General features: G+C 51.2%; 7 protein-coding genes across 7 annotated transcripts; 4 read left to right on the top strand and 3 right to left on the bottom strand.

Annotated features, from left to right (window-relative positions):
- Positions 1-1,102: 1,102 nt before the first annotated feature.
- Positions 1,103-1,715, top strand: NEUTE1DRAFT_114001 (uncharacterized protein; the record flags this gene model as incomplete). Its single annotated transcript, XM_009857322.1, has 2 exons — positions 1,103-1,178; positions 1,249-1,715. 2 exons carry the CDS (start codon positions 1,103-1,105, stop codon positions 1,713-1,715), a joined length of 543 nt encoding a protein of 180 aa, XP_009855624.1.
- Positions 1,716-2,695: 980 nt separating this feature from the next.
- Positions 2,696-3,216, bottom strand: NEUTE1DRAFT_141886 (uncharacterized protein; the record flags this gene model as incomplete). Its single annotated transcript, XM_009857321.1, has 2 exons — positions 2,696-2,822; positions 3,053-3,216. 2 exons carry the CDS (start codon positions 3,214-3,216, stop codon positions 2,696-2,698), a joined length of 291 nt encoding a protein of 96 aa, XP_009855623.1.
- A 2,496-nt stretch (positions 3,217-5,712) lies between these two features.
- On the top strand, positions 5,713-6,962 carry NEUTE1DRAFT_71147 (uncharacterized protein; the record flags this gene model as incomplete). The annotated part of the gene is made up of 4 exons (XM_009857320.1): positions 5,713-6,030; positions 6,108-6,228; positions 6,313-6,618; positions 6,681-6,962. The coding sequence occupies 4 exons, from the start codon at positions 5,713-5,715 to the stop codon at positions 6,890-6,892; spliced, it is 957 nt and encodes a 318-aa protein (XP_009855622.1).
- A 3,768-nt stretch (positions 6,963-10,730) lies between these two features.
- Positions 10,731-11,440, top strand: NEUTE1DRAFT_55917 (uncharacterized protein; the record flags this gene model as incomplete). The annotated part of the gene is made up of 2 exons (XM_009857319.1): positions 10,731-11,102; positions 11,219-11,440. The coding sequence occupies 2 exons, from the start codon at positions 10,731-10,733 to the stop codon at positions 11,438-11,440; spliced, it is 594 nt and encodes a 197-aa protein (XP_009855621.1).
- A 3,720-nt stretch (positions 11,441-15,160) lies between these two features.
- On the top strand, positions 15,161-17,391 carry NEUTE1DRAFT_89836 (uncharacterized protein; the record flags this gene model as incomplete). Its single annotated transcript, XM_009857318.1, has 4 exons — positions 15,161-16,463; positions 16,520-16,764; positions 16,837-17,165; positions 17,268-17,391. The coding sequence occupies 4 exons, from the start codon at positions 15,161-15,163 to the stop codon at positions 17,389-17,391; spliced, it is 2,001 nt and encodes a 666-aa protein (XP_009855620.1).
- NEUTE1DRAFT_118596 (uncharacterized protein) lies at positions 17,375-17,725 on the bottom strand (the record flags this gene model as incomplete). The annotated part of the gene is made up of 1 exon (XM_009857317.1): positions 17,375-17,725. One exon carries the CDS (start codon positions 17,638-17,640, stop codon positions 17,422-17,424), a length of 219 nt encoding a protein of 72 aa, XP_009855619.1.
- A 2,644-nt stretch (positions 17,726-20,369) lies between these two features.
- On the bottom strand, positions 20,370-22,970 carry NEUTE1DRAFT_89835 (uncharacterized protein; the record flags this gene model as incomplete). Its single annotated transcript, XM_009857316.1, has 3 exons — positions 20,370-21,982; positions 22,073-22,336; positions 22,415-22,970. 3 exons carry the CDS (start codon positions 22,725-22,727, stop codon positions 20,958-20,960), a joined length of 1,602 nt encoding a protein of 533 aa, XP_009855618.1.
- Positions 22,971-26,365: the final 3,395 nt, after the last annotated feature.

The raw sequence follows: 26,365 nt of genomic DNA, 5'->3' as shown, positions 1-26,365 counted from the left end.
TCAATGGGAGCGGAGGGGAGGAGATCCATTTGCACTGTTACCTTAAAAGGTAGAGATACCCCAAATTCCAAAGACGCCTAAATTTGGAGAAGGTCCAGGGGTCTATTTGCACTGCTACCCAAGACCTTGGCAAACCTTCCGCGAAGTCAAAGAACCTCCTCCTATCAGCTCCCATTGACTCCCATTGACTCCCATTGACTCCCATTGCTTCATTGCTTCATTGCTTCATTGCTTCATTGCTTCATTGCTTCATTGCTTCATTGCTTCATTGCTGGTGTTGGAGTTGGGGTTGGGGTTGGATGTCGGAGTTGTATTAGTACTGGAATCTGAATGACACCCTTCGGTGCGAGTCTAGCGGCTGCCACTGTCAGGGACTCTTTTTCAACCAAACTTTGTCAATTGAGCATAACCCAAACTTGGGCCACCGTAGGAACATCAAAATGATATGCCGCTTGGTTGAGCCTGGCGTAACTAAAACCGATGAAGATCTCGCACCTCCGGGTGACTTCCTCGATCAGTTGGAGGAGATCAAAGATTTGATAGGCGCGGGGTTGGATGGTCTGGGTAGGTACCTACCTCTAGAGGTATAACATGACGAGGGCAAGAGCGACGGAGTTGCAATATCGAGCTGAGGCAACCCAAAACTCACCTTCCCCAGCCAATCGCAACAGCAGCCAAATTTCAATCAATACCTCTACACCTCACACTTTCCGAAATCCACCACCGCTGGACTTCTCACCAAGATTGGCAGTAAACACACCGACAAGTCCGAGAGTTTGGCAACAGCGTTTCCGCATACGACGTGTCCCAAACAGATCGAGTCCGCAGCTTTACTTTGGCCAGGAGAATGAACTTCTCAGGTCGCAGAGGATCGACCCCGCTGCCTGGACAACGCAGAAACACGCGATGAAGAGGCCGTCCGGGCTGTCCTCACCAAAATGACCACTGCTATTAGAGGCACCACCCAAGCAGCCTTCTACGGGATCATTCACTAGTGCTCTCTTAATCTCGCCTTCACCAGAATCTCCATCTTACTACTTTATCAGCCCATCTTCACCTACAGCTGGATAGAGCGGATGTGTCCCTCTCGCAACCCTCTGCCATGCCGGCTTTTTCCAGAGCGAAGCTACCACGGCAGCAGAAGACGGCCCTAGCTGATGTGTTTGGTTTGGGCTTTTGTCAGTCGAGAAACACCAACCAGCCTGCTCGTCCCCTTTCTCGGAGCTAAGTGCCGGTTATCATATTTAGCATGGCTCACTGTTTCCCGCTCGTTCAGCATTTGCATCGTCTCTGTCCTCCACCTCCTGGTTCCCATCGAAAACAACCGAAAGAACTTTACACCATCGCTCAAGACATATGAGCTGTTCGACTCGACATCCAACATGACGACACTCATGTTCTTGACGAGTGCAAAAGTCAATGCTGCCATCACTTGTGCATGTATCATGATTCTCAAGCCGCTTATTCAGCGATTTTTTCGGTCGGCTATTCTCCACCCTAAGCCATTACATCCACGACCACAGTCTCCTCTTGATGACCCCTATTACACGGCACCCACAGCAGAAACTTCCACAGTAGGCGAGGATCCAGGGACTCACTCACTCTCTCACACAACGACGGCGCCGCTCAAACCCCACCACAACGAGCCCGATGTCGAAGATGAAAGCAGGTGGAATGGGCGCCTTGTCGAGCGTGGACGAATACGACAACTATGACCGTCGCGTTTATGCTGGATTGTTCCGAATAGAAGCCGCGCTGTGAATATCCGACATCGAAGCTCGGGGGGCCGATGGTGGTGGTGGTGATGGTGGTGATAGTGGGAGCGGTATGTCGATCGCCTCGACGCAAGAGCGTGGGAACAGGGTAACCGCAAACCTGGACGAGACCGATACCAAGATTCATGTCAATGACAAGTACCTCCCTTGGTGGATCAGTGTCGCATCAACATTGAAACCTGTCGGATGGGGATGGCGGTGAAGATTTCCAGCTTCAAGCTCTGCCAACGGCCCATCTGCAATTGTCCATCCACGTGACAACGTCATTTACGTCACTCGGTCGCCGCTCAGTAACTCAGCCACCAGTTGCGACAAGCTTGACGATGCCGCTGGCATAGAGGATAACGGTAACCAGATTTTGGGCGAGCTCCATGGGGAACAGCCCCGGGAGGTGAAGATGGGGGCAGTTTTCCCCAGCTCTAGGCAATCTTCCGGCGGGGACCCAAGATGTGTGCCGTCTCGGGAAATTGCTAGAGAGAGTGCAATAGTTGCCAGGTCGAGACCTTGCAGAGAGACAGTCAACACCCGGTGGTCTCGGCCCCCCGAAAGTACTGGTGTTGTGTCCATGGCGTCGCCTGTGGATGAGCTTTGTTATACTGTCGACCAGCAACAGCAACGAGCTTGGCGCTTGAGACGGGGAGCGCAGACGAGTGAACAGGAGACTCGCGCGGCGGACGGGAACCGTTGATTGGCAAGGTTTTCGAGAACAGGGTCGCTCGGCTAAGCTAGGGCCTTAGATCTGCTTTTTTCCGCTCCGGATTCGGGCTCCCTGCCCTACTCGGCACCACATTCCCTTTTCTTTTTGTTTGTTGCTTCTAGCCCGAGCAAGAGGGTTGTCGTCGTTGTCGTTGTCGTCCAAAATAATTGAGTTGGTGTTTCGTGGGTTTGGAGATTGGCGTTATGATTCTTGGGAGAAGATACTATCTGCTCTGCTGCTGCTGTTGCTGCTGCTGCTGCTGCAAGGTCGGTGTGGAATCATCGGAGCCGCTGGACCAGGGGATCATCGGCCGGTGTCTGTTGCTCATATCTCTGATGTCATGATACCTCCTGCGAGTTCCAGTTCATCCGGTACAAAAGACTGTTTCATTGTGTAAGTGGCTGACGTCAGTCAGCTGCGTGGGTTGGAATTGTGCCCTTGGTCCACAACAGGAGGCGGCGCTGAGCATTGGAAGCCTTCCCACGGTTGAATCCCGCTCTGAGGTCGAAGAGTCGGTGTCGCTCCCTCAAGGACGAGCGGAGAAAAATGAAATCAAGGAGTCGAGAGGCCCAGTGTCCACCGGCGGACGATAGTTATGATACTCGTGCTCCTAGCGGGCCTGAAACGGCCTTCGAGGGCGCCTTCATGCTTCTTCAGCTTGGCCTCGTACATGCCAGCCTTTGCTATACCGAGAACGACAACGAATCTTGACCAGCGCTCACGGGTAACCAGTTGCTGGACCATAGGCGGCAATTGGGAGAGTAGCTCGTATGAGCAGGGTTTCTCCGACCGAGATCATGGAGGACAAATGGTACTGATGGGAAGAACGGCACGCCGGCATTACACCGTCACGACCGACAACCGGATTTCCAGCTTTCTTGCCGCAACACGTCGACAACACACCACTTTCCGCCATTGTATCCGAGATCCTTGATGACCGGCACGAAGTTGCCTTTTCCTTCGTCCGTGGCTCTCCACAAGAGTTGAAGATAAGAGGGTCTACTCCACATGTAGTGAATTATGAGCGGTTGTCACAGACATCCTTTGTCGCCGACAGGGTTGACAATGGCAGCGGAGTAGGTGAGAGCGGCTTTGTGCGGATTGGGCAAGCATCGACGGCGGATCTGGAAGGGGAGGCTCATAAGTCTGTGCAGCGGAAAGAGCGCAGAGTGGGATGCTGGGGTGTTCCTAATGGGAGGTCGCAGATTCATGGGGGGGTTTTCAAGGATTACAAGATTTCCTCACTCACTGTACCTGTACACCCCCGTCGGGTTTAAGCTTTCCATTCGGGGCTTTCTCCACGTTCCCTTGACCCCATCTGTTCCTCCCGCCCAGGTCAACCTCCCGCGCCAACGCATAACCGCCAACCGACCGCCAATGACAATTGAGAACGGCCAATCCCCCGGTTACGCACGCAAGTTACAATACGGGCTTCAGTACGGACGATACCGATAGAGCTGCTATGCGAACGAAATACAGCGCCAGGCGTGCCGCTGTAACTTGCAGTGCTCAGCAGATGACACCATGCTCGCCGGCTGCTCAGAAATCGGCTCATCGTCGACTCGTCAGTCGAGATCGTCGTCTCTGCCAAGACCTGGCTTACCCGTTGGTCGTACGCTATTAGCGTCGCACTTGTTGGTGCGCAGAATGTTCCATGTAATGGGGCGCAGAGTGTCGCGTGCTAGCCGTATCGGTGCCGGTTCACGCAATGCTACCTCGATATTGCCGGCTGCCCGCCAAGCGCACGGCCCAACGGACACAAGGAGGTTCGTTATTGCCGGGCAGTCTGGGCGTTCGTTGCCTCCTTTGCTTTGTTTACCTTGGATTCGGCTAAACCTGAAGAAAAGGGGGTTACACTTATCTTTTGGTCGCACACGACAGACCGCGCATTAACCTCAGGCAGAATGGAGATTCGAGAGAGGCCGCTGCGGAAGGAACAGTCGGCAAAGACTCACGCTTCACCGTCGACGGACCTTTGTACGCAAAAGAGAACCCCAAGCATCGTCGCCATGCACTTCAAAGATGCCCGTTAGGCAATATGGTCCACAGTCAACTGCTGGTGATCCAACAACCGCTGGATTTAGAATCAAAGGAAGGTCATCGAGGGTTATGTGTAAGCTTCTGCGACTCCGCGGGGTTTGATCACAGCTGATCACGGTAAGCAGGGTATGGCGCGAGTCATCACACCTCGATGGGGCCCACCGCCTCGGTCAAATTTGCTCCCTTGTTGTGGTGAAGCAAGAGATTTTGAACCCCCCTTTGGAGAAAAGCCTTCCTCCACGATCCTTTCACTTGCGCCCTCTTGTTGTGGGGGTTACGGGCCATCCGAAACAGATGACATTGGGGAAGGGAAAAATGGGATAGTCAAGTGAGCATTCGACACATGAAGCAGTCACCGTTGGGGGTTTGTGCTGTTCATGAACCACTTATACCGACTCCGAGAACCGTCAAGACCCGGATGCGTACGGGGCCGGTGCGCCGCGTCTGGACTTCACTTCATCTTGTGCACATTTTGTGCTCCTCAACCCCAGGTTTTTCTGTCCTCACCCTGCCGTGCTAATCCCGGACGAGACCTGGGCAGCTCCGGTTCTAAACAACTGGAATTCCACAGTCTCACTGGTAGCGTGAGAGTCAGGGTGTTCATCCAGAGTCAATAGCGTTCCTTATCCGTTCTCTCCTGAGCCTCGATTTCGGAACTCGAGTCTTGGTCCAACTTCCATGTTTGCCGTCCGTAGAGTTGCAAAACTCGCGGACGCGTACGCTTCACCACCATGAACATGCTCCTGAGGGAGTGACTTCATATCTCAACAAACAGGGATAGGGCCTTCCATTCTTGGTCTCGAATGTCGATGGGTGTACCTGGTGTTGGAACTCGACTCCACCACAGGAGCCACGAGATATCCACCGCTTTGGGGGGACTACTTTTTTAGGCCTGTCTCCCCAGTCCGGCTCACATACATTTGAAGGACCGCTTGCCTCGACCTTGGTCCAAGTTTGTCAGCCGTTGGTTCATCCTCTCTTCTCATACCACCCTAGCTCACCTCAGCTCAACCTCATACCGTCACGAACAGCTCTCACTTCTCGCTGGGCGCGACATAGTTCCTGAACCTCCCTCGACACTCGGCAGTTCGTCCAACATCGGCCAAAGTTCCCAATACGGGGGGACGCCTCTCTTCCATCCGTCATATAACAACACCCATCGGTTCCAAGCTTGTGAGAGCTGGTCGTCAAGCCGCCACAATGTCTCGCATTCAAAACCAGCCAAATACCGTCTGGATTCGCAATGGCAACGCCTACAGCCCTATCGAGACGATTGAAATCGTCGGCCGTCTGGGCACCTTCAAGGCCAACATGTTCCCCGCCAAGGTCTTTTGCTCAGCCGTGTCTGCCGGCTGTATAGCAGCCTTCGCCTCTGGTGCCACCCTTGTCGCCATTAATATTCCCTGGATGGCCGAGAACACTCCTGGTCTCGTCAAGACTCTCAGCTCCATTCTCTTCCCTTGCGCCTTGGTTATGATCTTTATGAGCGGTGCCGACTTGTTTACCGGTTCGACCATGGTATGTGACTTTGGGAGGGTGGATGTTGAAGATGCCAGGTTTTTCTGTTTCTCAGATGCTAACTTGATGTCCAACAGTTGACTGGTGTGGCTTGTCTTCAAGGCCGTATCCCCTGGCATAAGATGTTGCTGCACTGGTTCATCTGCTTCTGGGGTAATTTCGCCGGCTGTCTTTTTGTCATGGCGATTATCTTTGGTTGTAAGTTTTTGTCGTTTCTTTCTCCTTGTCCGACGACGGGAGTTATTGCCTTGGAGCAATGCTGATTGGTCTCTCTGTTTCCAGATGGCGGCTTGTTCACGGATCCTGCACAGGTAAAGGTGATCCAGAACCTCGTCTACAACAAGCAGGTTGTTCCCGAATGGCATCAGATCTTCATTCGCGCCATCGGCTGCAACTGGCTCGTGTGTCTCGCTGCCTATCTCGGTCTGGCCGGTCGGGATCTCATGTCCCGTGCCATGGGCATGTGGTGGCCTGTTTTCTGCTTTGCCATTCTCGGTCTCGACCACGTTGTCGTCAACATGTTCTACATTCCTTTTGGTATCTGGCACCACACCCCTGGCGTTACTGTGGGCCTGTACATCTGGAAGGGTATGTTTTCTTGGTTAGGACCCTTCGCAGGTGTAGAAGAAACTAACACTTTTTGACCACAGGCATCATTCCTTCACTCCTCGGCAACGTCATCGGCGGCGGCGGCTTCTGTGGAATGTTCTACTACTTTATGTACCTCCACAACCAGGACCCGGTTCCCATCGACGGCATCTACTTTCCTGCCGACTTGGCCAAGCTTGAAGAGGGTGGTGCGCTTCCCCAGTACGAGAGTGACGAATACGTCGTTACCACTCAGGAGCAAAAGAAGCAATGATTCTGACGTTTGTGCGGCGGTTAATATAGTTTAAGAGTTGGTTTTGGAAACGGCATGCATGGCGTACGATACCTGGTATGGTCTCATATCGGCGGATGAATTTGGGCACTCCTTTAGAGAAAGGGTTTTAGGCCACCCGCGCGCAAATGGGGACTGAAGCTTGTATACGAAGGAAGTCGTGCATTGCGGGAACCTCACTCCTCTCATTGCGGGATAAACGGCATAATGATGGAATCCGAATGTTGGTTACGGTAAACATTAGTGCATGAAGTCATACTCACAGAGTCCCTACCTAGGTACCTAGATAGGCAGCTAATGAATGAGTGACATGAACAACTGTTTAAGTCAACCTGTGAATCCGTCTGCTGGTGGTTCTTCGTTGTTCATCTTGATGTCTGAATCAAAGAAAACTCCTGCAGTGGGGGCATGGGCCATTGGCTGAAAAGAACCCTAACCCCCCTGTACAGGACACAGCTGGACCGTACTGTAATTTCAGGGGGATGGTCCGAGCTCAGACAGAGCCCAGGGGCAGAAACCCGTGAACTGCAGTGAAGTGAAAGTTTACACCACTGCACTGCACTTCACGATTTTAATCGTTGTACAGTCAAGTAAAAGTACACCAGCGTAAGGCCATCGTTGGTCTCGTCCGCTATAGTAAGCGGTCCGGAGATAAGGTAAGCTGGCTTGCGGTCCCGACCCGCTTCTGACGGAGTGTTCGAGATCACAAATCCGTCTGTCCGAGTGTTCCGGAAGTGGTCACGGGCCGGTCACTATCAGTCACGCAGTCTCCCAGGCATTCCCGTCGTCGCTCACCCACCCCCTCTGCGCCGTTCACTCCTTTTCATGTCAGCACTTTTGTTATTATTTCTCGCTCACGCCAACTCTAGAAGCTCTGTCGGCTCTTCCCGTCTTTAGTCCCGTGCGTTCGTCACCTACTGATAGTAAGTACCTCTAAAGAGTACAACTCGCCAAGGCTACCTCTAGATATACACTTACAACCTAAAAACGCTCTCTGAATTCCAACATGTTAGGACTGCGTGCGTAAATCCCGACCCCGGGCTTGATGAGTACGGGCAGATGTCCAGCACCGACGGCTTCCAGTCACTTGGTTTGGCGAACTGGGCGCGATGGGCTAGGACGGGAGGTGCCTTCCTTCCATCATTTGTGCGCGGCGGGCTTGGCAACTCGTTCCATCAAGAACAGCTCAGCTTGACCAACTGAACGCTTTGGTCTTTTAGCTGTTCCGGGTGAGTGCAGCTCTTGAGTGTACTGCAGTCTCAGTAGAGCACTCGTTCGCTCAATGACGCTTTCCGCACTGCACAGCACTGCATGCACTGGTTGTCGAGCTGAGCATGACAGAACATCATAACCTGGCCGCTTGAAGCACTACCGACTGCATCATAGGCCCCGGCCTGCTGCACTCACCTTCAGCATTGCACTACATGCCGCAGTTCCCGGCATCCGCGTTTGAATGGATTGGTGGCCGACGAACAGTAAACAATGCGATACTGGGTAGCCCCAACTGAAGCGTCACAATTCTCCTTCCGTCACTGGCAGTTCCAGGGACGAACCTTTCTTGTCTAGGTACCTATCCGACGTCAACGTCAGGCGGGTACGATACAACCTCGACCACCACCGCAGGGACGAGAACGGGGATTAGTTCCGTCGTGGCACTGCTTACCTACCTAGGTACCGAAGCGACCTCCCTTATGGTCCCGCCATCCGGGACAGATGCAGTGGATCGAGAACCGCTCCAGATCCCAAGTCGTCACGATTTAACGCGTCACAAAAGCGCGGGAGGTTCACGGACTACGGGCAAGGTCCGGGCCAGGACGGGATGAGCTTTCGTCACATTCAATGCAGACACATGTATCATTGAACCCTGGATTTTCTTTCAGCGCATGTGATCTCGCATGATGCTCAGCCGAGAAGGTTGAGGGAAAAAGTACCTTTAGGTAGTCGTTGTCTTGGACGTGAACGGCACTGTGACCCCAGAATCGAGTTGGAGAGATTCTAGAGCGGCATGCCACAAGCCGGATATTGCACTACCACCCGACTTCATCACGCATGGCACCATAGGATTGGACCCCTTGGGTTCTAACGTCTTTGGTCCTGCATATTGAATTTCCTGCAGCACAATAACGGCCCAGCGATTTTGCGTGTTCCAGTCACTGATAGACTCCCGTCTTGACTGGAAGTAAGGTAGTCTCGGGACCTTGTTATTGCCTGGGTTGTTTATTTAGTCCGGCCGTCCGTCCGTCCGACTGGACCCTGAAAATCCATTTGGGGGTTCAAACTTTTTGCCACTGCACAAATAGGTTTCCTTCGAACAACCTGCGTTTCAACAATGCGAGTTCTTATCGCCCTTTTACTTCATGGTGATGATTACCTCTAGCCCTACCCTTTGGCTGAGTGAAATGTCATTGTGCTTGGATGCTATGCTCCTACGACTACAGAGATTCACACAGTCTTGTGGCAGCTGCAAAAGCGTGAATTTTCCAAGATTCATAGCTGGGTTTTGTGCCGTGGAATATAGGTTGTCTTTGCTATGAATGAGAGTTCTTTCATCCCAAGTAGGTACCTTACCTACCTACTTACCACACAACTCCCGTGAAAGAACTTTACAAATTCGGCGTCTTTAGTTATTTAGCACTTGGGACCTAAATAGTTCGACCCTCTTTGCCGTCAGTAGTCTGGTTGCATAGTACCTCTACACCTATCTCTAGAGCTTGATATCAGTCACGGAACCCTTGCCTCCTATTTACTTAGTCCATTCCCCAATGAACAAAACCATTTCGCGGTATAATGCACCCCCGTCCGGTAAGGGACCTACCTACTAAGATACATATCCTAGTTGGTTGGTCGAACCGTTCAATCGCAACAGTATAGTCACCCCAAGCCTGGAAGCCAAGAAAAGAAGCGAACCCCAAATCCAATAGGTGGTCGACTATCCCAAACATTCAGTTGCATCTCTACCGTTACTTTATAGAACCTTACCTTGGTACCTACCAAACCTACATCGATTAAGGTAGTAGAGGTACCTAAACGAACTTTCGGGACATGGACATTAGAGTTGCAGTTCACCTAGGTATCTTCCAGTCTACTACCTCAACGTCGAACTCAACCAGTGAAAATAACGGAATCACATTCGACAGTTCAGTGCAGGGCACGGCACAGCTACCTATTTTTGGTAGAGGTAGAGGTAACCTTCCCGGCACATAGGGCGACTTGGGTTAACCTGTGGTTAATATATGGGACTTGGGGGACTACATGTGGTAATTGAACCGTTGGTCCAATCCCAGTGCCGGTGGCCCGAATTCGCGGGTAGCCCCAATATGGATAAATAGGGCCTAGAAGGTCCGTATCCAAAGTCTGGTTCAACACATCTTGGTTCTCTCTCTTTCTCTCTCCCTCTTTTCGCCTCTTGGTTTCTTTGGGTCTGATGTGGTAAGGTCCCCTCGGTTCCCGGAACATGAATGAGTGGCACTGCTACCAACAGGGCCCATCTAGCAATTTAATGACACCGGCAGGCGAATCAAACATAACCTTCCATTTACCTCAGATGCATTGCATTTAATTTGACCTACGTCCTTTATGTGGCGAACAAGGTCTACCACGTTCCGTCCGTTATACCGATGGTTGATCTAGACCCTTTTTGCAGGTGTTCAGTATCTGGGAAGGAGAGGGATGGTGAGAGGTATAAGCCAAGTCGCACCACGTTAGCAGTCTCTATAAGAAGGACATGAGAAACCCTGTTGTTCAGTTGCCGACTTCCCTCTTTTTGCTCACTGTCATCTATCATCATCATCGTTACTTGCAACAATACACAACACTCAAAATGGGTACCATCACCAGTACACTCACCAGCACCCTCCTCTTCCTCACCACCATCGCCCTCGCCGAGTCCCCAGCAGGGACCCCGCGCATCAACTCCATCAGCTACTCAGGCAGCGGATGCCCACAGACGCAGGCCCGGTTCAGTGGCAGCCTGGACGACCCGACCCTCACCTTCAACCACTTCGCCATCGAGTACCCTAACACGGTGAACCGGACAGCCAACTGCCAGGTGCACGTGCAGGCCCAGGGCGTGTCGGCCGGCTGGCAGGTTTCCGTCAAGGACACGTTCGTGGATGGCCACGTGACGCTGGACCCGGGCGCGACGCTGGATTACTTTTCGACTGTTTACTTTAGCTCTAGTGCGGATGATTCTGTAAGTCTTTGATTTCAGTTGTTGTTCTTGTTGTTGTTGTTGTTCGAGAATGAGCAAATAATTGTAAGGAAGAAAACGAGACTGATAGATGGCACGGGGGAAACAAAAAAAAACAGGCCACCAGCAAGGGACAACTCTCCAACGACGGCTCGTCTAGAATCGACAAGGCAGTGACCCTCCAGAACCACTTCACCGACAAGGCCTGGTCGTCGTGCACCACGTCCTCGAATGACGGGTTTGGGATTCTGAACATCAACTTCCGTGGTGCTCTGCGCAACGAAAAGTCGTACTTTGAGGCGACTAGCGAGACCTGGGACTTTGAGTGGAGGAGGTGCTGAGATGGTTGGTTAGGTAGTCGGGACTGATTGTCACGAGTCACATCTAATGTTTCGGCTTTGTCTTGAGGAGGCTTCGTCTGCCGGTGCTCGACAGCACGGCTTTCTTTTTCATGGCCATTTAGATTTCTTGTCACGATAGGGGGGGTGGCGTGGTAGATTGCAGGGAGGCTGGTCAAAAAGGTGCTTTCTCAAAAAGTAAAAAGAACTTTTGCTTGGGTTGAGTAGTCAAGGAACAATGGTTCAAGACTGAGACAAAGCTGTATGTTTCTGGGGTGCATTGTGTGCTTGTCCTCGACTGTGTGAAGCTGTCAGGTGGATGGCCTTCATATGTTGCGTGAGTCTGGGTTGTCTCTGCTCACACAGTTGTGATCGCAAGTCTTTCCCTGATGACAGAGAAGAACTCAGACGAAAAGGTAAAGTTGCTCTGACAGAAAGATAGGCGGGTGAAGATACTGGACTTCTTGAAAAGAGTACAACTTGTTCGTCTTGCTTTCCTCGATGAAGACCCACTTGGGAGTGATGGAACTGTCAGAGGCTAAGATGGTGACCCTAACGGAGGCCTCCATGTCACTCAATGTTGGAGCCACGGAGCAGTCGGGTCTACTACAATCAGAAACTGAAGTGAAGATGCTACACATGTGTAATTTAGGTTACAATCATAAAGCCTATTTTGATAATAGTGTAGCAGAAAGAATGCGGAGTGTCTTTAAATCCTCGTTATGCTGCATAACTGGGGCGGGATGGGTTTGATTTAGGATGGGGTCGTGCACACCACCGAAAGTTGACAATCTTTTGAGTACCGACAATTTGTAGCGACGGGATACCCAGATTGGCAACTGCAAAAGGCCATGTATCGGCTGGGCATGCGATGTGGCTTTCACACCGCAACTCTCGAGGCCAATGAGCGTAGAGATGATGGTGTAGTTGTAGAAATAGTTCATGGCATCCAAGTCATGGCGAAAAGTGAAGCTTGATGGTGGTCAGTGTCAAGCGAGTGGGCATCCCGCGCTCCTTGGGTTGAAATGGTGCGTAGAGGTATATTCCGACAAGTATTCCCCGCAAGGGATCGACTCTACCCTCGTGTTCATCGTGGTTACCATGTTGATCGATCTCCTCCGACGAGTAGACTGCTCAATGAAGAGCAGAGGCGCAGCTCATTGGCGTCGACCACGTGCCTCAGTGGAAGCGACGTCGTGATAAGAGTCCGTGGTCCAAGCTTCCTGCAGAAACTCGCCATTCAGTCCAGTAACTGCCTGTAAGGTAGGAGAGATCTGAATTCGATACTGAAACCTTCCTTCTCGGTGATCGTGCATTCAGCTTGCAGTGATGGCAGCAAGGTGGAATGCAGCCGCACTACGGCATGCGCAAAACCCAGAAGGTCAGGGGATCTTGGTGGTTTCTTTTTTTGTCCAGAGACATAACCATGTCCAGGTTTGGAACACCCGCCTATTGAGCATCGCCCTGCCGGCTTTGACTCAAGATAAAAAGAAAAAGAAGAATCCTTATCTCTTGTGTGAAACATGCGCCATTTTCAGACTGACTGTTTCGTCACTGTCATTGAACAATCGGTGCCACAGGCGGGTAGACAGCTCCGTTTGTCGAGACCAAGGGCTCGTGAGGGGTAGCTTCCACTGTAATTGCGCCCTTGCGCCCCCACCAACGGCATCAGAGTCGGAGGAATGGGCGCTCACCCACTGTGCAGAAGCCACGGTATTCTAAGCCCTCGGATCGAATATTGCACCGTCACACCGTGAACTCCTTTCACCTACCTCTAGTCGACTTATCCGCACTGCATCGGATGCCAGTTCATTGGCAGGGCCGGCAGGGTTCTCCAACCGTTGCAGGTGGCCAGCCATTGTGTGACAATCGGTGAAGGACTTGTGGGCATTGTGTATCGCCGTGATGGAAGACTGAACAGACCGAGGGCGACGGATGATGATGTGCATTTTAGCATGCCACCACCTGACGGTCAAAGATGATGGTAAGCCCTTGCCACGGGTTACCGGCTTTCTTCCATTCTGTCGACGGATTTTGAGCCTTGAGCCTCCTTGCATCACCAACGGGCTGGTTGCGTTTTCTCATGAGCCAGATATTGTCCATGATTCGCTCGCCTTATAATGGAGCGGTAGTTCTGTGAAACCCCAAGTTATGAGATGATCGGCAATGGAGGCGATTTCCAAGACGGCGTACATTGGCCCCCAGTCTCAAACCACTGCAGAAGCATGGAGCCAAGGAGCCTGTCCGTCACATCGATTCATAGGTACTTAGTATTGGGAGTGGGATTCCAAGGAAACCTTGCTCGGAAATGGCCCGAGTCGAAAGAAAGCGACAACAACGACAACTGAAAGGCAAGAAGGACTGAAAATTACAGTAGGTACAAGTTACTTCCACCTGTAGTGTCCATATTTGCTGGGGTCGGCTACAACCTTCTACAGTCTCGTCTCAAGAGGCAGTCGCAGCCACTGAAGAACTGGAATTCGCTTTCGACACCATTATCATTTTCGCGCGACATCCTCCTTTTTCAATCCTGGTTGTAGGTATTTCGGCCTTGGTCCTTTCTGTGACGGCTACCACCACCATCCATATTATACGGGCTGCACAACACCGTCATGCCCCCCCTCACCACAGCCTCAAGCGTCATCAAGAACCTCGCACCTGTCGCCTGTCATTGGACGAGAGTCCGGGCAGGCGTCACCTCCCACTCCGTCTGAATGCTGGAAACCGCACATATTTCTTTATCCGCCTTCACATGTGTTGCAAGGCAGTCACGGCAGAGACAGACCACGGTGGGCCGGCTAGCGGTTGGCCGTTGTGGACTTGCCCCCCTTCCAAAGACAAAGGTAGCCGCCGGTGACGGTGTCCGGAGTTTCGAAAGCCCATCTGTCTCGAGGATAAGGTACCTACCAACTGAACCTGTCAGAGCCTGGCTTCCCGTCGCAAATCGCAGGTGGAAACACGTTTCCGACGTGACACATTACGCTGTTCATTCTACATCTCAACGGTTTCATTGAGGGAACTGGCCGCGGCAGAGACCCGAGATCACGGTGATTACCTGCCGGTGGACGATGCTGCGCAATGTGGTACTCCCGATCGCTTCCCACCCTCGTCGATGGATTCCAGTGCACAGATTCCTGAGAGCGCACTGCAGATGTAGGATGCTGAGATGCTGATATGGTGCAATGGATGGGGGAAAGAGGTACGTAGTGTAGACAATTGACGGTGTTCAGTTTTCTACAGTACACCAAGTACCTTCTCCTGCCAATTTGGGCCAGCTTGCTGATCGGAGTCCGGAGTGCGGTGCAGTGACGACGGAGACCACTCGGAGTCGCCACTTTCTGTTCGCGCAGTAGGTTGGCTTGACTTCATGCTTGGCCAGCCTGTTTGCTCCAAAAGTGCTTTATCTGATCTGCCCCTCCATCCCTTCATCTGCCTTGTGCAGACGGTGTATAAAACTTGCCCCTCGCCATTTCAAGGTCATTGACCTCTTTCCGTCAAGTCATTCTTATTCCGTCGAGTGTTTCCGTCATCTTCACCACTTGCTGCAGAGGTTAGTTCTACGTCCCGACGATCATGATCCTTTCCCTACCCACCTGTCCTCCACAAACACCCCAAAGAACTGCACATAGGCTTTCTTGCCCACCGTTCTGAAGCCCCGGATGCCATCACGAGGTCTAGGGACCATAGCTTACGACTGTTCTTGGATTTCTAGTACCATTCATCATGGCCTCACCACCTATACCCATTCAGTCGTCCGGGCGACGTAGGGGGTCTGCCGCACGTAGGGAGTCTCGGGACTTCCATGAAACCATCTTCGACACAGTATCCCTTCTCGGAACCTCGTACCTGTCCACCGCACCAATCGCCCAAGAGATCCTCGCCAGGGATTTAGCAGAGTTGGAGGATGACGAGCAACATGAACGAGACGAGGAATGCCGCTCCGATAATGAGGAAGATGTCGAACCGCCTATCGACGTCGGGTCTCTACCCGTTGGTCATCTCGTCTCACGGCCTGGTGGTGTCGCTTATGGCACCCTCAGACCCATCATCGCCAGCGAAATGCAAGGTAGTCCGATTGTTTGCGAGACCGATGTTGTCGAATCGCGCGCCGCAGAACGCAGTCTTCTTCGCGATAACCATCTGCTCCCACCCAAGCATCCTCGGTCACCCGACGATCCTCTATGGAAAAAATTGTACCGTCGTCTGTTTAGCACCAAGGTCCCTGTCTCAGACAAGGCCTTCGAGGAGACACCGCTTCTTCAGGAGTATCCTTTGCCGCCATCGCCAACCATCAGCGAGGAGATCAATCAGTGGGAACGAGCTGTTGCTCAGAACATGCTCAAGACAACCTGGCAACGTGAGGCCCAGACAATTACCAAGTACTCGCGATCACTGATTGTGACTTTCCTGCTGCACTACTCGGTCACCGTGACCAGTGTCTTTACAGTCGGACGAATTGGGCGCTTGGAGCTCGGAGCAGTCAGTCTTGCTACCATGACGGCCAACATCACATGTTACGCTCCAGTTCAGGGGCTTTCGACATGCTTGGATACGCTCTGCGCCCAGGCATTTGGTTCTGGTCACAAGAAGCTGGTCGGTCTTCAGCTACAGAGAATGACTTATCTTTTGTGGCTCCTGCTCCTGCCCATTGCAACGCTGTGGTGGTTCTCGGGTGGCGTGTTGAACCGCATTATCCCCGATCCGGATACCGCAGCACTGGCCGGCATGTATCTTCGAGTCCTCATTCTTGGAACTCCCGGAGTGGCGGCGTTTGAGAGCGGCAAGCGTTTCGTCCAAGCCCAAGGTCTCTTCCACGCCACCACATTCGTTCTGCTTATTGGTGCACCACTGAACGTGCTGGCCAACTGGTTTTTCGTTTGGAGAATGGGATGGGGATTCACGGGTGCCGCAAGCGCTGTCGTTTTTACGCAGAACCTTTTGCCGTTCCTTCTCTTCCTCTATGTCTGCTTCATCCAGGGTATGGAGTGTTGGAACGGACTGAGTCGACATGCGTTCAGTAACTGGGGTAAGTAAACACTCATCTGATGTGCGCAGAAGACAACTTGCTGATATCCAAACTAGGTCCTATGATCCGACTGGCTTTGCCTGGCATGATTATGGTTGAAGCTCAATACTTTGCTTTTGAAGTTCTCACACTTGCCGCCAGTCAATTCGGCAGTGCCCATCTGGCTGCGCAGAGCGTCCTCGTCACGGTCACATCGACGACGTTCAATATTCCTTTCCCACTCTCTATTGCTGCGTCCACGCGTGTGGCTAACCTCATTGGCGCCAAACTGAGTGACGCTGCGCGTACCAGTGCCAAAGTGGTATGTTCCGAATTCTTAAGGTCAAATTAACGGTTTGGTACGCAAAAACGCTGACTTGCACAAACTGTCCAGGCACTGTGCTGCGGTATTGTTGTTGGTCTGTTCAACATGACACTACTCAGCAGTTTGAGGTTCAAGATTCCGTATCTTTTCACCAAGGATGAAGAAGTGGCTGCTATCGTGTCCAAGGTTCTACCAATCTGCGCAGTGTTGCAATTGGTAGATGCTCTGGCGGCCATATCCCACGGTCTGCTCAGAGGCATTGGCAGACAAGGAATTGGCGGTTTCACCAATCTCTTCTCGTACTACCTGATTGCCCTGCCCATTTCGTTCTCGACTGGATGGGCTCTGGGATGGCAACTGCAAGGACTCTGGTTTGGAGTTGCAATTGGTCTGGCTGTGTAAGTGGTGACCCATTTCTTCCCAGTGGTTATCTTTTAGCGGATGATTTGCAGTGCATTAGGGCCGAAACGCATGCTGACGTTAGGTTTGTGCTTGTCTAGGGTATCCACAGTTGAGCTCTGGTATCTCCACCAGGCCGATTGGGAGCACGCCGTTCAAGAAGCCGAAAACCGGCTGAGGTCTGATGAAGCTTGTCATCAAAGTCAGCGTAGGGAGTCTAAGTAATGCCTTGGCTGCGGCTGAGGCTGGTGAGCATCAAGATGACGGAAGTAGAAATAACCGAAACGAAACGAAGACGAGAAGAACAGAAACAGAGAACGAGGTGTCTGGGTGCGCAAAAGGGAGGTTGCATTGTCCCGTGTTTGATGGTTTGCGTACTTTGCATGAACCACATAGCCGCTGTGTGGCACAGCTTTGAAAGCATGATATTACGGAGTTTTGGTTCTCACGGTGTCCAGTCAGCATGTATTGCATGTTATATTAGGTTAGTGTAGACGCTCGAGTTGTTGAGAGGGTCGCGTCATATAGAGATTTGACAACAAAAGTTGTTATCATTCAAACCTACTTACGACCGTTCAAGTTGTCTCGGGTAAGTGACCGCGACTCTGATCTGTGTTCTGTCTCAAAGGAAATTCCTTCGCCGCATTTTAGAATGTCTTGGCCACAGAAACTGCTGGACGTTGTACAGATACATCGACGTTGAAGTTCCCGGCCCCTTAAACGAGCGGGACACACCCAGATATCTTGGCCATACGTCATCAAACAGTTCAGTGGGGGTACCTGCCTAGGTGACTACTCCTGTTCGCGCCGCGGCCGCGCGTATACTGCAGTGTACTATACGTACATCGCGAAGTGTACTAATGTGCTTGTCTGGCACGATAATCCTGTACCGCAACGTCGCGCAGTGGTGCAATGTAGAACTTCTTGCTAGTTAATACAAGGAAAGGACATTAGTTCCATGTGCCCACTTGAAGTTATTTGGAATTAAAAGGGGTCAGGCCAACGGTCAGCCTAGGACATACGATCCGAAGCCAATGTCGTCGGTGCGGTCTGGTCTTTGACATGACGACGGGACGGGATGTTCGGCTAACGAGGATAACGAACGTATGGCTCTGCGCGAAATCGTAAGAGCCTAGGGCTCTCGCTCGTGAGAGATATCGTATGTACACACTACTACTCGTCTGAGTCTCGCGGTATAAATCGCCCTTGAGCGACAGAAGGATGGCTAGGTCCCTGGGAGGGTTCGTGGGGTCTGGTGGGTCTAGCGGGTCTAGCGGGTCTGGTGGGTTAGTTTTCGTGCGAAACGCGGCCGAGGTGGAGGTTAGAGGCAATCGATTCTTGTTAGGGCGTGTTTGGCTATTCTGAAATTGGGCTCTGAAGTGTTCAGAGCCGTTTTTTCAGAGCCGTGTTTGGAAACACCCAGAAATTTTTAGCTCTGAAATCCCCCCCAAAAATCCATTCTGAAATTTGTTGCTCCACTTCATCAAAACAACCAATGAAATTGCGTGCATACTCTGAAATTCAGAATAATCGATTCTAAACTATTCAAAATCGAGAAAGCTACCCGTGGGTGTGAGGCTGGCTTGTGAGGAAGGCTGGCCAAGCTACACCCACTCTCTTGCAGAGAGTGGGCCACTAAATGCTGGGACAGCACTTTAATATAGGACAGCCAAATTGCATAGGATAAGCTAAGAAAAGTATTAGTCTAAATAGTTAGTAGCAAGAGACAACACTACAACCAAAGGAATTTCAGAGATGAAAATAAAAAGAAATCATTTATAGTTCAACAAAGACAATAGAATTTTACGAAATTTTTCCGAAGCAAATGAATTGGTAGACATTGAAACCCATACTTTTTTCTTAGCATTCCAATGTTAGACAATGCATCCTAAATGATGAAGTTCCTGTCCTCTTTGGTGAAGTTTCCGTCTTCTTTATAAACAGCACTACTATAAGGTATCGGATTTTCCTAAAAAGCTTCCAAAATCTTACTCATACTTCCTCAAAGCTCTCACTCAAGTTACATCTTTCAAATTTCTTTTGTTGTAGCACTACAACTTTTTCTACTTTTTTCCCATACAATTTGGCTTGTCCTATGTTAAAGTGCTATCCTAGCATTTAGTGGCCCACTCTCTACAAGAGAGTGGGTGTAGCTTGGCCAGCCTTCCTGACACAAGCCAACCTCACACCCACGGGTACTGAAGTGACATTCTGAAATCAGATTTCACACTTTCAAGCACCACGTGACTACCCTCATCATCAACAAAAAACAACAAAATCAAACTACTATACCTGCCAAGTATTGCATCGTTATAATATATTATCGTTATATATAAAAGACATTGATGATAGTTTCTTTTCTTTTTAACCCTAACCCTAAAAAGGTAGAATACTAGAATTCAGAATCAGATTTCACCAAACGGGACTCTGAAATGCTGTTCTGAACAGGAACAGGGTGGAGCTCACAATCTTGGCATTTGCTGCCAAATTCCGGTTCAGGAGGGTTCGTGCTGTTCTTCTGAAAACCACTTCAGAGAATCCATTTCAGAGCCCAATTTCAGAATAGCCAAACACGCCCTTAACAGTTAGATTGGTATGAGCGAGCTACAGTGACTAAGGTAGATAGGTAGGTTGTCTTGGGCGCTAGTTTACTCACTGTACCTGGAGGTGATTTAGGAGCCCGCTTGGTAAGATAAGGTAGGTACTTTGGTCCGCTAGCCAGCCGACTTAAAAAGGGTGGTTGTCGTGCATCCGAAGTCGGCGATGACCAGCCAGACCCGTCTTAAGTAAAACTTGGGAAGTGTTAAGGCGCTTCACGACCACTCGAATCATTTGAACTTGTTCGTAGCGTAAGGTACCTACATAGCTTTTGGCATGTTCGTCTTCGAAGGGAGTGGCGTTTGTAGTTTTGTTTTGTAAACATGTTGATGTGATTGTGAGCGGCGGGAACTAGGAGGTGGTGGTGCAGGTAGTAGAGGTAGGTAGGTATGTAGGACGAACTGTGGATCTTTTCCCTTCTCGCTGTTATGTACCACAGTACATCTCCGGGCACCCGAAGGGCCCTTCCCCCCGGGGAGGAAGCTCGGAGGCGCCAAAGGATGCCCCTGGATAAGGAACTCCCGTCGCTTACACCTTTCTATTCGCACGCCATAAAATCACTGTACAATTCCTTATTTCGGAGTCAGCAAGTATGGAAAATCTAGTGTAGATGTATGCTCTCTTCTATTATTGACTACCAGTGTAGGGTATAAAATATTGGGGGAATCTCTTAAAACAAAACGAAGAAAAAAACAAAGAAATCTACATCAACTTCAGTCCCATGGCTCGTCCAACATCAAGTATCCCGTAAACAACTGAAACACATTACCAAGTAAACAAAAAAACATAAACCCATAAAATCATGCATGCTTCTTCTTCTGCTTCAACACCCAACAAAGTTTTGACTCCTCGCAGTAAACGCCGAAAAACAAGGGGGATATCTGATCGCGGATGACGCCGTGGATGTTGATGGTGATGGTTGTGTATGTGTACCTCTATGTACCTCTATGATTGTGTGTGGTAAAACAACCCCTGATTTTTGAAATGGAGAGGATCTTTTTTGGCGACTTGACCGTGAAGGAGAAGATGGATTGGTCCTCCTTTTTTCTTTCTTGTCTCCTTCACTCTGCGTTGGTATTGCGCAATTGCTACTTCATGTAGCGAAGCGAGTGATTCGGATCAATCCCTCATAAAGACCGATCCATTTGTGTAAAAAACGATTGAACCGTTGCTTAGGTAGGTAGACAGACCGCTTAAGGGTTGCTAACATAAGACCTCGCCCTCTCCAACGCCAACGAATCACGAACAAGCGGCGCATTCGGATCGACAACGTCTTTCTGGTTCTCAATATCCGAAGTTTGCGAGCCATCCACGTCATCGCCGCCAAAAGCGTACTTGGATCTCTGGCGGATGCGAGCACCAAACTTCCAGAAACCAAAGGGGATTAGACAGCACAGCAAACCCAAAAAGGCCAAGAAGGTCGAGGCCCACTGGTCGCCCATGCGGTGGTACATTTGCTCCGTGAACAAGACGGTGCCGGCACCCCAGAAGGAACGAATAAAGGTCTTGGCGGCAAGCGCCGAGGCAGCCTGGTGCTGGTACGAGTCGACGAGGTAGTTGTTGGCCGAGTTGTAGAGGAAGATGAAACCAAACCCAATGGGGAAGCCGGCGAGGCAGGGGCCGACCCAGATCAGGCGCGGGTACGAGGTCCAGGCGAAGATGAAGAGGCCGATGGGGATGAACCAGCACGAGACCATCATGGGGATCAGACGAATCTCGGCGGGGGGCTTGCCGTTGTATTTCTGGACTTGCTTGAGGTAGTGCTTGTTAACCAAGGGGGCGCAAAGCGCAGAGCAGATGACGCCGACGGCGAGCGGGATAAACATAAGGCCCGTCTGGCCGTGCGAGTAGCCCTTGCCTCCCTCAAAGACGACGGGGTAGGCGACGAAGAACATGTACAGCAGGCCGTAGAGGACGGACATGTAGAGCGAGATGAGTAGCACGATGAGCTCGCGGAACAAGAGCTGGAAGGGCCGAATCAGGAAGACGCTCATGCGCTCCGAGAAGGGACGCTGGTCCAGATCGCCCTCGGACACGTACGAGTTGTCACCTGTCTGTTTGCGGAGTTTCGCGGCCCGGCGTCCGAGGATAGTGGGGGCGTAGGTTTCCTTGACGGTAAAGGAAATGAGGACCCAGACGACGAAGGCCAGGATGAGCTGGATCCAGTAGAGCCAGCGCCAGCCAGCGAGACAGAGCCAACCACCGACGAGAGGACCAACTGAGGATTACCAAGTCAGTATTTGCTACCATACTAGAGATAGGTATTCGAGGACAGTGGACAAAAGGGATTCATAGTACGGAAACCTACTAGCAGGACCAATGAAAGGAGCAGCAGAGAAGGCAGCCATGGGCACACCACGCTCCTCATTCCTCCACAAATCGGCAAGAGTACCACCGACCAGGGTCATGGGCGCGGAAAAGGCAATACCGTCGATTAAGCGACAGACAATGAGTGTGCCGATATTCTTGGAAACGGCGCAAGGAATGATAAAGACGACGGCGAGGAGAAGCGTTGTGCCATAGATGATCTGTCTTCCATAGACTTCGGAAAGCGGAGCGAAAACCATCGGACCTGTGTCATAGCATGTTAGATCTCGGAGGATAACCGAAATGGTTCCATGTTTTCTTCTTCCCAGGTGGAGAAACTTACCAACACCGAAACCAACGACGAAGACGGTAATAGGGAGGAGAGCAGCCTCGTGGCTGATGCCGAACTCGTGAGCTACACTGTCGACATCGGCAGTGATGACGGAGGAACAAAAGGCGACGACGAAACAGGTGATGGCGACCACCATGGTACAGTACCACTTGTACCCTTTCGACCAGTTTTTTGGGTTTCCAGGGTCTCCTTCCGCAAATGTGACGAGCTTGTAGTCCTGTTGTGTCTCTCCTCCTTCGGGGATCTTTTCCTTGGGCGGTTGTGGCGCCCCAGCCGCCGTGGGCGCTGCTTGCGTTGTCGCCATGGCGATGTCTTGTGGTGTTGGTGCTACTATAACAAAAGCTTGTTGTTGAATGAAAGAGGGCTAGACTGTTGTCGACAACGGTCGTATTGTTGGTGATTAAGATATCCGGCTCGGCTCAGGGGTAAATCGATCGATCCGGTTGGTGGTTTACCATGCAACGGGGTGTAAACACTGGAAAATCTGAGAGAGACTGAAAGAGAAAATGAAAGATGACCCCCACTGGACGGTCAATCTGTGTTGATTATCTGCTATAGAGTAGCGAGGACCACTTTCGTCCGGGGAAGGGCCCGTCCGTAATATTATATGTTTTCCATCTCCCTAGATATTCTCATCGTCTATCGCGTACCGTCCTCGCCCTTGGTTCGGGCTTACTCGGTAATCTGCATGATGTGGAATCTCACTACCACCCTTGCGTAGATCATAAACAAAAGAGCCTCGTGCTCTCGCCGTCGTGGTTATACGGCAGGTACGTACTGTCTGCTGCGTAGGGGTAGGTGTAGGTACTTCTGTATTGTACCATCACGGACTCGCTTCTTACAGCGAGCATATCTCGCGGTACGTCGTTGACGCCCTACGGCGTGACCCAGAACTAACCAATGAAAGTGCCCAATGGGCTGAGATAGGTGCTGTCGCCATTGCGGCGGACAGTCCTTCCTGATGGTCATCGCCATGTCCCTGGTGGCGACGGTGGGCCCCTTGAAACAAAGACTTTGGGAACAGTCATCCCAATCGAGTCAAAATCGTCATGCAGCCAGCTGCCACAATCATGAGGATTGCCAAGAAGAGATTGCTGGTGTCGAACTCTTGTGCAGGTCATTCCACGTTTGCTGGAACCGGCCGAGTTCGGCCCCAGTTTTACAGGCGGGAAAGGAAGTGATTGGCCGGGAGGCTCGGCATCGCGAAGTTCTCAAAGACGCGACGAACTCGTTCGCCCCTTTGAACCCTCGACCTGTTTTAATACTCCAGTGTCACCGCAATGGCCAGAACTGGCGATGAATCCCAATTGTACGTATCCTGATCGATACCCAACTGAACAGAGGAAGTAGGTTCTTGCTTGGAATCCGTGATGCCTTTATCACTCGATTCAGCATCATCGGATTGTCGGATTTTCGAGCTTCTTCTCCTCTCGGTTCACTGTTGATAGGGGAACTTTCGTTTCGAATAGTGGCATCCCACGAGGAAGTGGACGCTTGACCGTGAGAGGGGATACTTTCTCACCAAACCTCAAGGCCCACTAGGTCATTGCTCCCATGATACAGTGAGAGGTGAAATCGGTGAAAGAGGTTTCAGGGGAGGTGATGAGGACGGTAAAGCAGCGTTCTCTCGCGCCTCCTTAGCGGCTGCTTCAGATGTATACAGTTCCATCCGGACTGCATACCCGCCAATAGCTTCGGCGTTCGCAACAAATGACTTCGGAGTTGGCCCCTCCATCAACTCCATATTTGCGCGTCTAATTTGGCTGGTGCTCAATGTCAACCGCTGGGATTATGCCTACACACTCAAAGGCTTGTCGACCGACGTTGTTGATTGTTTCCTTGGCTTTTTATTTTTGTTTTTGGATGGCCGGCATGGTCGGAACTTGCCTTGCTGCATCTGGCCATGGTAAGAAGCCCCATCCGGGAGACGGAGAGACCACTGGCGAGTCCCGGATGTGCCGCTTTGGCCCGCTTGGCATAAGGCCGCTTTGCCCTGTGACCTCACCCCTGCGGCCTTGTTACCGTTCCGCTTGTCGAATCCGGGCCCGACCCTCCGATCCACTCGACCCGAAGAGCGACCAAGACCGGATTGCGGCTCCGGACGACGAATGCTAACGAGGATTTGCAGCGGGAAGCGTTTCGGTAAGGATCCGTACTGTGTCATAGGGCTGTGTACATAATACCTACACGACGACGGATTGGCCTGCTGCTGTGTTATTGATTGCGGCCGCTTGGTAGGTAAAGGAGAGTGTAGCTCGGTGATACTCTGCTGTTCAGCGAGATGCTGCTGCTCTGTGAATTCGCACCCCTGAACTCACGAATTTTATGGCTCATCATGCTGAATAGATGAGGAGTAGGAATACCGCTGAGACGCCACCACCAACGGCGAAACATCTGGTGGGATACATGCAATCGCAGTGCTTTGTGTTACAGTCTTTTTGTTTGATCGAATCTAGCTCGGCGCTTCATTCTGTGAGCCTTTGTGTCAAGATGTGAATCTTTTTGGTCGTATAGTCGCAACGGTTCAGTTGACTGAAGACCTTGCCTATGACAATTCCAAATGTGCGCCGTGATCGATAAAGCGAGGTCACGGACGAGTCATTACGTAAGGCCCCGGTGGGGCGAGCCGGGGTCCTTGCATTTTCCAAAATTTAAAAAAAAAAAAAAAAAAAAAAAAAAAAAAAAAAAATCCGACTTCGCGACAGCGAGTGGATCCGAGCTACACAGTAGTGCCGAGCAACTTCCCTTGCGGTTGCCCAATGGTTTAAAGGTACGTACACTAGTGTTGTGTGGCATGTGTTTGCGGTCACGTGATCCGGCCAATAACTTGCACCCTGTCCCCTCTAGCACTGGCTACGGGTTCTCTACAGTAGCACTGGAGTTCATGATCTTTTCCCAGTGTCCAAGCCGACACTCGAATCTCGCAAGACGGTCACAGGGCAACAACTGTGACAGATCACTATCAGATGAAAACCAGATCTTACACACTCTCGGAATGTACATTGAAGACCCAACGACACAACATTCCGATGTTTTCGATATTCCGTAACACTCGAGCACGGCGGTGAACACCTTCGCAATTGCGCTGCGGCCCTTTTCTCTCGCTTCTCTCCGACGCGACCAAGCGAACCAGCAATATCCATCGAGATCATTCAATAAAACTGTTTTCACGGCCCACTGACATTCCACTTTGACTTCAACACATTGGCTGCTCGTTTCGGAACAGTCTCGTTCGATCGGCTGGCCGCTGGTTTGTCCTCGACCGACTTTGCGCGAATACTCGACCCACGCGACTGGATAGACCCTGTCACTTCAACGGTGTCACTTCGTTGGCAGCTCGGCTTGGGCTTGAGTTTTGGTTATCCTCGGGCCGTCGCGCCCACGGGCTGACGCAACTAATTGATAGCGAACTTGGCAGTTCACGAGCGCCAAGCTCGCTGTCGCTCACAACAGTTCGTTGGAGGTTCTTTTTCGCTTCGGTACGTGCCTCCACAGTTCAGCCTCCCAGTCTGTGTCTCTACTGAGCACTATGGGGATGCTTCAACGAAAGCTCTCAGAAAATGCCTCCTCTCGGTTTCTTTGAGTTTAGGGTCCAAAGGGTTATGAAAAGAACAATATAGCAAAGTTGCTGGATCATTGACGGCGCTGCTCCGTGGCAAATGGTTCTCCGACACTCAGTATTAACGCTGTGTACTTTTCATGAGCTGGAGTTGTAGTCATCTGTCAGTGCCTCGCTGGTTCCAACATTACGACACTAAAGACGGGCAGTATCAGTTCACCAAATTCGCAACCTGAAACCAGCCGAACGAGCTGGACAGTCATGGCTCCAAATCACCTCACTTTGCAGTAAAGTCACTTTCGTATTGCCATGACTCCATGTCTGCCAAGGTCGACGACTTCCATACACAGTGTGATCTGCTATGGATCTATACTTCACGATGT

Source organism: Neurospora tetrasperma, assembly GCF_000213175.1.
Source record: "Neurospora tetrasperma FGSC 2508 unplaced genomic scaffold NEUTE1scaffold_81, whole genome shotgun sequence".
In the NCBI taxonomy this organism is placed as follows: Eukaryota; Fungi; Ascomycota; class Sordariomycetes; order Sordariales; family Sordariaceae; genus Neurospora; species Neurospora tetrasperma.
This window is presented reverse-complemented; position numbering and strand designations above follow the sequence as displayed.